The 8,791-nt window shown below is 40.8% G+C and overlaps 1 protein-coding gene across 2 annotated transcripts in view; it reads left to right on the top strand.

Moving 5' to 3' along the window:
* The window catches only part of LOC115224780 (protein phosphatase 1 regulatory subunit 7), a 52,029-nt gene extending 43,855 nt beyond the window's left edge, over positions 1-8,174 (top strand). The window contains exons 9-10 of one of the 2 annotated variants that reach the window (XR_005003943.1): positions 6,887-7,586; positions 8,160-8,174. Coding sequence is in view for 1 of the 2 variants with exons in the window: in XM_029795690.2 (XP_029651550.1) it covers positions 6,887-7,084 (198 nt within the window). In the remaining variant the exon portion in view is untranslated. Of the gene's footprint in view, positions 1-6,886; positions 8,121-8,159 lie in introns of those variants that run through there. The other variant, XM_029795690.2, reaches the window with a different exon arrangement.
* Positions 8,175-8,791: the final 617 nt, after the last annotated feature.

An 8,791-nucleotide genomic window follows, 5' to 3' on the forward strand; every position in this document is an offset into this window, starting at 1 on the left:
CCTTTGGAAATAACGGGAAGTGTTTGTCGGAAGTCCCCTGAAAGAAGAAGTGTTATGCCTCCCATGGGAGCTGAAGAATGTTTGATGTCTCTGAGAGATCTATCTAGTGCCTCAAGAGCACCTCTGTGGGCCATCGTGCATTCATCCCAAACGATAAGCTTGCATCGTCTGCCTGATCGGAGCTGTTACTGATGTTGCAAGCTGGTGTCTCAGTCTTCGCTAAGTCAAGCGTGAGCTTGAAAGTGGAGTGAGCTGTCCTGCCGCCTGGCAACAAAGTAGCCGCAATTCCAGATGATGCCACAGCTAAGGCAATGCCTTGTGTTCGCCTAATCTTAGCCAATATTAATTTGTTGACAAAAGTTTTCCCAGTGCCCCCAGGAGCGTCCAGGAAAAAAATCCCCCCAGCTTTGGCCCGGACTGAATTAACAACGGAGTTGTAAGCGAACTTCTGTTCTGGAAGGAGCTTTGGCTCATTGTCGGCTATGTACTCGGCAAGCTCGTCAACATTAAAACATGTCTCACGCAGCAAATGTGAAGACAGAGTGTTTGTGCTTTCCCGGTTTGTTGAAGGTAGGCCATAGACCAGCAAGGCACTACCGCCCATATCAAGTACAGTATCTTTGAACGTAGTTTGTTACCACACAGCCACACCTGCCCCTATGTATGTGTGTGTGTGTGTGTATGGGTAGATATATTATGCATGTATATATGTGTATATATATATGTACATATTACATGTACATCTATATATATATACATCTACACATAAAATACAAAATAGAAAGTTATATCTTGATATCGCTAGTGATAACAATACTCAAAATATATAACAGACTGGAATTGTAGGCCCGTCTCTTGCAATTTTGATCAATTGGATCTTGTCCTCCCTCTTGTATAGAAGTGTACGGCTGCAGCGAAATTCATTTTTGGACTTTCTTCTATCGAAGGCATTTTAACAAAAATGCTTCCGTAAAGACGGTGAAAATATTGTCAATTTCCCCAAACAGGGACACAATTTAATTTTGAAATAATAACCAAAGCCCCTTCTCCGAAAGGGGGAGGGTTACGGTTTACAATTATTTAACAAATGCAACACAACAACGTTTCCCTGATGAGGAACCAACAAACATGATTACAATAGTCAAACAGTAATAATAATAACAACAAACCTTTTTAATTTATCCCCATTTATGTGAAACCACTTATTCAAGTTCAAGTCATTGATGCAATTTTATACGAATTGCTAATACACACACACACACACATAATAACGGAAGGAAGAGCAACCCTTCTTCTATCATACTCTCAATTTTGGTCAACTTGCACCGCAGGGTCTCGGAGGAGATAGTGTTAGTTGAAGGCTACCAAACCTGCCATACACAGACAACTTCAGCTTTATATAGAGAGAGATAACACACACACATTAATACACATACATACACACACACACATGTATGTATGTATATATGTACATCTGTCCACTTCTTGCCATATTTTTATCCTTCACTTCGTGCGCGCACGCACACATATACACACACCTTCTTAGCTTACAATTTCTTTCTGTCAACAATTGACCACTGAAGTACGCTCGCCAATTAATACTACCAAAATTTAGCGACAGAAAGTAAATTAAAAACCAATTTACCTTTTCTGTTGAGTTATGGCAATTCGACCGTCGGTGTGTGTTTGCAAATGTGTTCGAATGATAAAATGAATTGTGTTTGGCGCCTTTTTTTACTAATAACAAACACACACGTGTGTTTGAGTGTTTGTATGTAGTTGTTTGAAATGTTTGTGTTTGTCACTGTCATATATGTATATGTTTGTGTGTGTATGTGTGAGGAATGGCAAACCAGATAGATAGAGCGCGAAGTTCTTTTGAAGTTCGCGCTCCGTTTGTGTATGTGTGCGTGCCTTAGGTGTACGTAGGTATGTGTTTTTGTGTGTGTGTCACTGAAGCCATACATACATATATACATACATAACCTCTCTCTCTTCTTTTCTCTCTCAGTCACTCACTACAAAAAGTGAATAAAAAAGTTCAGTTATCTGTCTTTCACACATACACACACAGCACAACATTACTCTCTGTCTCTTTACACACACTAACAAAAGCACTTCACTTACGCACCACACTTTCTGTGGCGCACACCCCATCAAACACACACACACACACATGTACATCAATGCTTCCGATGCACACCAACTTCAAAAGAACTTCCCGAAAAAAACGGAGGAAAGCATTTGAAATGAGAGAGGCTATCGTATATGTATATGTTTGCGTGTCTATGTGTGTGTACACTTGCAAAGAGAAAGTAGCAGAAAGTGTGGTAATAGTTTGAGTGAAGCAGTTGAAATTAGAGAGGCAAATTGTAAAATATTTACTTTTCTTGAATTTTTGCTTAATTGGGGGTCAAATAGAAAAAACTTTACATGCCATGACCCAATCGAATCTACTTGTAAAAATCGTAGGTAAATTCCAATTGAAGAAATTCTATATTGTACAATTGTATAAAAAACGAACGGTTTGGGAGGCAGAGAAAATCTGCCTTTTATCATAAGAGATGTGTGTGTGTATTAAAGTTCTGGAAGGGTGGAACGATGGGGTGTTTCCAAAGCAGCACTTAAACCGAACATGGGGCTACCTACACTCGTTTCTCCTTGATAAAGGAAAATACATGTGGCAGATGCACAGGGCAAGAGTGCATTTTTGATGCACGCCTTGCAAAGTGCCATGCTAATGTTTAGAACCCGTAAACATCCTGGAACTTTAGCATGAATTGACATTAAAAACAGTTGCTACAGAATCAATTGTAACTGATCATTAAAGATGCAATAAGCTCTTTCTTTATCTTCTTTTTTGGATTATGTATATTTATGTATATGTGTGTGTGTGTGTATATATATATATACGTGGCACATAAAAAAACACCATCCGAGCGTGGCTGTTCGCCAGCCCCGTCTGGCACCTGTGCCGGTGGCACATAAAAAGCACCCACTACACTCACGGAGTGGTTGGCGTTAGGAAGGGCATCCGGCTGTAAAAACACTGCCAGATCTGACTGGCCTGGTGCAGCCTTCGGGCTTCCCAGACCTCAGTTGAACCGTCCAACCCATGCTAGCATGGAAAGCGGACGTTAAATGGTGATGGTGGTGGTGGTGGTGGTGGTGGTGATGATGATGATGATGATGATGAGGAGGAGGACTCTGTCGGTTACAACGACGAGGGTCCCAGCTGATACAATCTATGGAACAGCCTGCTCATGAAATTAATGTGCAAGTGACTGAGCAATCCACAGACACGTGTACCCTTAACATAGTTCTCAGGAAGACTCAGCGTGACACAGATTGTGACAAGGCCGGCCCTTTGAAATACGGGTACAACTCATTTTTGCCAGCTGAGTGGACTGGAGCAATGTGAAATATCTTGCTCAAGGACAGATTGGCTCTTGTGCTGGTAGCACGTAAAAAGCACCATTCGAACGTGGTCGATGCCACATCCGCCTGACTGGTTCCTGTGCTGGTGGCACGTAAAAAGCACCCACTACACTCTCCAAGTGGTTGGTGTTAGGAAGGGCATCCAGCTATAGAAACCTTGTCAGATCAGAATGGAGCCTGATGCAGCTGCTGCCTCTCCAGACCTCAGTCAAACTATCCAACCTATGCCAGCATGGAAAACAGATGTTAAACGACGATGATGATGATGATGATGATGATGAATGGCACTGTATTTTTCTAAAGAAATCTGGTTAAAAAACATTGAAGAAAACACTGAACTTTCTTATTATTGCCATCAGATTAGTTTGTTTTTCATCCATTACTTATTAACATTGTCCTTCAATCTTAGTTTCTGACAAAAGCAAGGGAAACTATTCTTATCTACTGCACCACAGTTGCTCCAATTCAGTGGCCATCCGGCAGCCACGAAGCAGTTATCTATATTGATTTCATCATGTGACACAAACTGGCTAATTGGACACTGAAAGTTGGTCTTATCTAGAAGCTGTGGCTACCTCACTACATAGTATCCTCACATCTTATTGATCAAACATGCATTTTGCATATGTAATACTATAAGAAATTTAAATCTATGCTAATCTGTTAATACTAGCATTTAACTTGCATAGCATGTGTTGAGTGCTGTTTTCTTTTGTTTGTACATTGCTTTGTGTATCTGTGTGTGTGTGTGAGTTTACATATCTCATCACTCTTCTATCTACTGTGAACACATAGTTTCTTCTGCATACTATACAGGGCAAGTGTCTTCTTTTATAGTATTACTAGCACTATGACCCGGCAAGACCGGGTCATAATGCTAGTAATACTAGCTGACATTCAATTGGCGTATCAAGTTTCGGGCATTTTGATTGGGTTTTGGATAGAAAATTCTTTAAAAAAGTCACTTCTATTGATTTTTTAATGGCTTTGCGGGGTGACTGGGGAAATGTAAAGATATGCACGACCACCCTTGGACGGTTTTGAATGACCTTAGAAAGTGCGAGCCCTCTAACTGAAAAATTGTGGATTTGTATAAAGGACATGCACACACAGAAAGATATTTTGCCATTTATATATATAGAGATGAGGAAATATTTACCTTGCTTGGAAACAGGTGAGAGTTGGTATCAGGAAACAGCATCCATCCGTAGAAAATCTGTCTCTACAAATTCTGTCCGTCCTGTGTGAGTATGGAAAATCATCATTTAACGTCCACTTTCCATGCTGGCATGAGTTGGACGGTTTGACTGGGGACTGGCAAGCCAGAAGGCTGTACCAGGCTCCAATCTGATCTGGCAAGGTTTCTACAGCTGGATGCCCTTCCTAATGCCAGTCACTCTGAGAGTGTAGTGGGTGCTTTGTATGTGCCACCGTCACGAGGGCCAGTTAGGTGGTATTGGCATCAACCACACTTGAATGCTGCTTTTTACGTGCCACTGGCATGGGAGCCAGTCAGGTAGCACTGGCAATGCCCACACTTGAATAGTGCTTTTTACATGCCACTGGTACGGGTGCTAGTCAGGCGGTACTGGCATCAACCATGAAAAATAACTTCACTTGTCTCAACAGGTCTTTGCAAGCACAGTTTATTGGCCAATGATTGAAGGGTACTCTTAAACAAGCCAGTTATGCTCTACTGGCATAGGCCATGGTTACAGTGTCACTTGGCTTGTTAGGTCTTCTCAAGCACAGCATATCTCCAAAGGTCTCCGTCATTCATCATCGCCTCTGTGGGGCACAACTTTCGAAGGTCGTGCTTGACCCAGGTCTTCCTGGGTCTACCTTTTCCACAGGTTCCCTCTGCTACTAGGGTGTGACGCTTTTTCACACAGCTGTCCTCATCCATACGCAGCACATGACCATACCAGTGCAGTCGTCTCTCTTGCACACTACATCTGATGCTTCTTATGTCCAACTTTTCTCTCAGGGTGCTTACACTCTGTCATGTATGAATGAGGGAGAACTGAGCCCTGGTGAGCAGCTGCTTGTATACTAAATTCTTCACTGTACTCATGGTTAACACTTACCTTATTGATAGCACTCCCTATACATGACTTGTACAGCTTTCACAAGCCATTCACCTAATCCTAAATTCCTCAGGGACCACCATATCACAGAGCAAGATACTATCCCCTAGCAATTGTATGACTGAGGAGATAGTGTCAGTGTCACTTCTCCCCTGCACAAAGCTCAACTGCATTTCCTCTTGTCTAATTCTCTTCTCAATTAACTGAGCTATAACTCTTTCCATAGCTTTCATGACTTGGTCCAGCATCTTCTTTACTCTTGTAGCAGCTGACTACCTTGCTGCTATGTTTATCATTGGGATTGACACCTTCCTGATTAACCTTAATTAGTTTTCCTGGTGACTGGATCATATCCTACTAATCCAGATATTTTATGCATCAGAATATTTATTTTTATGTTCAGTTGTAATAAAAACAATTTTACATTAATCTGATGGGTTACTCTATACTTATGTAGAATACAGATTTATTATTCTTGTACAAGAATGTTGTTGACAGTGACTTGGAAATTTCAGGCAGCTAAGCCATCATCCGCTAGCTGAAACTTCAAAGTTACTGCCAGTGGCACGTAAGCGAACCATCCGAACGTGGCTGTTGCCAGCGCCGCCCCGACGGGCCTCCATGCCGGTGGCACATAAAAAGCACCATCCGATCATGGTTGTTGCAAGCCTCGCCTGGCCCCCATGCTGGTGGCACAAAAAAAGCACCATCCAATCATGGTCGTTGCCAGCCTCGCCTGGCCCCCGTGCTGGTGGCACATAAAAAGCACCATCCGATCATGGTTGTTGCAAGCCTCGCCTGGCCCCCATGCTGGTGGCACAAAAAAAGCACCATCCAATCATGGTCGTTGCCAGCCTCGCCTGGCCCCCGTGCTGGTGGCACATAAAAAGCACCATCCGATCGTGGCCATTTGCCAGTCTCGTCTGGCACCTGTGCCGGTGGCACGTAAAAAGCACCCACTACACTCACGGAGTGGTTGGCGTGAGGAAGGGCATCCAGCCATAGAGACATTGCCAGATCAGACTGGGCCTGGTGCAGCCTTTTGGCTTCCCAGACCCAAGTTGAACCGTCCAACCCATGCTAGCATGGAAAGCGGATGCTAATTGATGATGATGATATGTGTATAGACAAAGAAATAGATAGTGTGTGTGCTTGCTTGCTTGCCTGCCCACCTGCCTCCTTGCTTGCTTTACACAAGAGGCTACTTTCAGTTTTCTATCTTCTAAATCCACACACAGTTTTTGATTCACCTGGGGCTTGAGTAATAGACACCTGCCCTAGGTGCTACACAGTGATACTGAACCCAAGACCACACTGCCATGCCTGGGTTTACCTTTTCTTTTCTTTCTTTTTTTCTGTAGTTTAACAACAACCAGCTTTCTAACTGGGATGACCTGAAGGAGTTGGCCTGCTTAGCAGAACTACGGACCGTCTACCTCGAGCACAACACAATTTGGTACGAACCTAGTGAGAAGAACTGCCAAGATCCAGCCTATCGACGGAAAGTCAAATTAATGTTGCCACAGGTAACACAAATTGATGCCACATATTGTCGTTAGAGGGAGCCACTTATTTCCCTCCCTTGATTTAAACTTCCTGTTACTAGTTTTTTTTTTTGTTCCTTTGTTTGGGTATTTTTCTTCTTGTCTTCATTTTTAATCTTTACATATGTACAAAGTTCCAACATGTTTTTCTTTTTATTGTGTATGTGTCTGTGTCAGTTTAGTAGTAACTGTTATTACCTCTTCTGTGACCATGGTTTCATGCTGGTAATGAGATTTTTCGACACAGCAGCAATCTTCAGTGGACTTGGCTGAAAAAGCTTTAGATAAGCTGCTAGTTTGTAGCTTCCTGAACCAAATCTGTATTGCTGAAGGCCACGGCATCCCAGATACATGGATTCCAATGTAAAACCATGCCACTGTAGCAACAGACGCACATGTCGACATTCTCTACCAGACTCCGTGTGTGTGTGTATGTGTGTGCATTTATATGAAAAATAGGCATATTTAATGAAGCTATTCTATGTTTGGGTGTCTATTTATCTGTGTGTGTGTGTGTGTATGTGTGTGTGCATATATATATATATAAATCTATATATAGAGAGAGAGTCAGAGCATATATATATATGAGTGTGTATGCATATGTGTGTGTATACACAAACACACATAGACATATTTATATAAATAAACTTCATTTTATTTCATTAATTTGCAACAATTATAACTCAATGAAATGAGACTTGCTCACTCCATATTCCTTGGTTGTTGTTATTATTATTATTATTATTATTATATTTCCAGTGGGTAACAAGTTCAAAAGGATCTGTGTTCAACTGCTTAGAGTTGAGCATTTAATGATAAATCTGAGAGTAATTAAAATATTTACTCCATAATCATTAGCCTGACGAATGCTGGTGCTTTACATGTCCATTGGTATTCACAGCTCTCCATTCTTTACCTTCAATCAGGTGGAATTCTTTTGTGTAAGTACCAGTTACCGGTACCAGCTGCTTATAAATGATAATACTATATAATATTTCTTTAAGACTTTGCAAAACACAAATGCGTGTACATAGATATGTACGTTTGTGTATGTATGTGTATGTACACATTTACACATACACACATATAGATGCACACACACACATAAATTTATGTATGTGTGTATATATCTATATATGTATGTGTGTAATTATCTATATATGTATGTGTGTGTATATATATATATGGATCAAAACAGTTTGATTCAAATTTGTTAGTACTCTTGAGTTTCAAGTGTGATGCCAGTCATCGACCATTTTGAATTTGAATCCACACACACACACAATTTGATCCCTGCTTTCTGGAATCTAACCTGCCCAACTGCAATTCAACAGCATCCAACCTGGATGGCATTCATTTCACCTAAGTCCCATGCAACTTGATTAGCACACACGCCCCTGCTGTCTTGGGGGTCTCTTGTGATAATTACCATCCCACTGCTGTTAATATATACAGAGATGGCTGTAAGTTGCTTTATCCATTTCTAATAATAATAATAAAGGAATGGGTAAAGTGACTTATTTAGTGAATATGTTATGTATAAAAATATAAACATATATGTGCTGTATATATATTTAATATATATAATATATATTTAATATATATTTTATATATCTAAGATATATATATATAATGTTGTATTATTTTATATTGTATTTATATTGTTATTTATGGATGGGTGCACATTTATATAATTTCTATTAGAAATTTCTTAACGTTTTC

The sequence above is a fragment of the Octopus sinensis genome, linkage group LG26 (assembly GCF_006345805.1).
Source record: "Octopus sinensis linkage group LG26, ASM634580v1, whole genome shotgun sequence".
Lineage (NCBI taxonomy): Eukaryota > Metazoa > Mollusca > Cephalopoda > Octopoda > Octopodidae > Octopus > Octopus sinensis.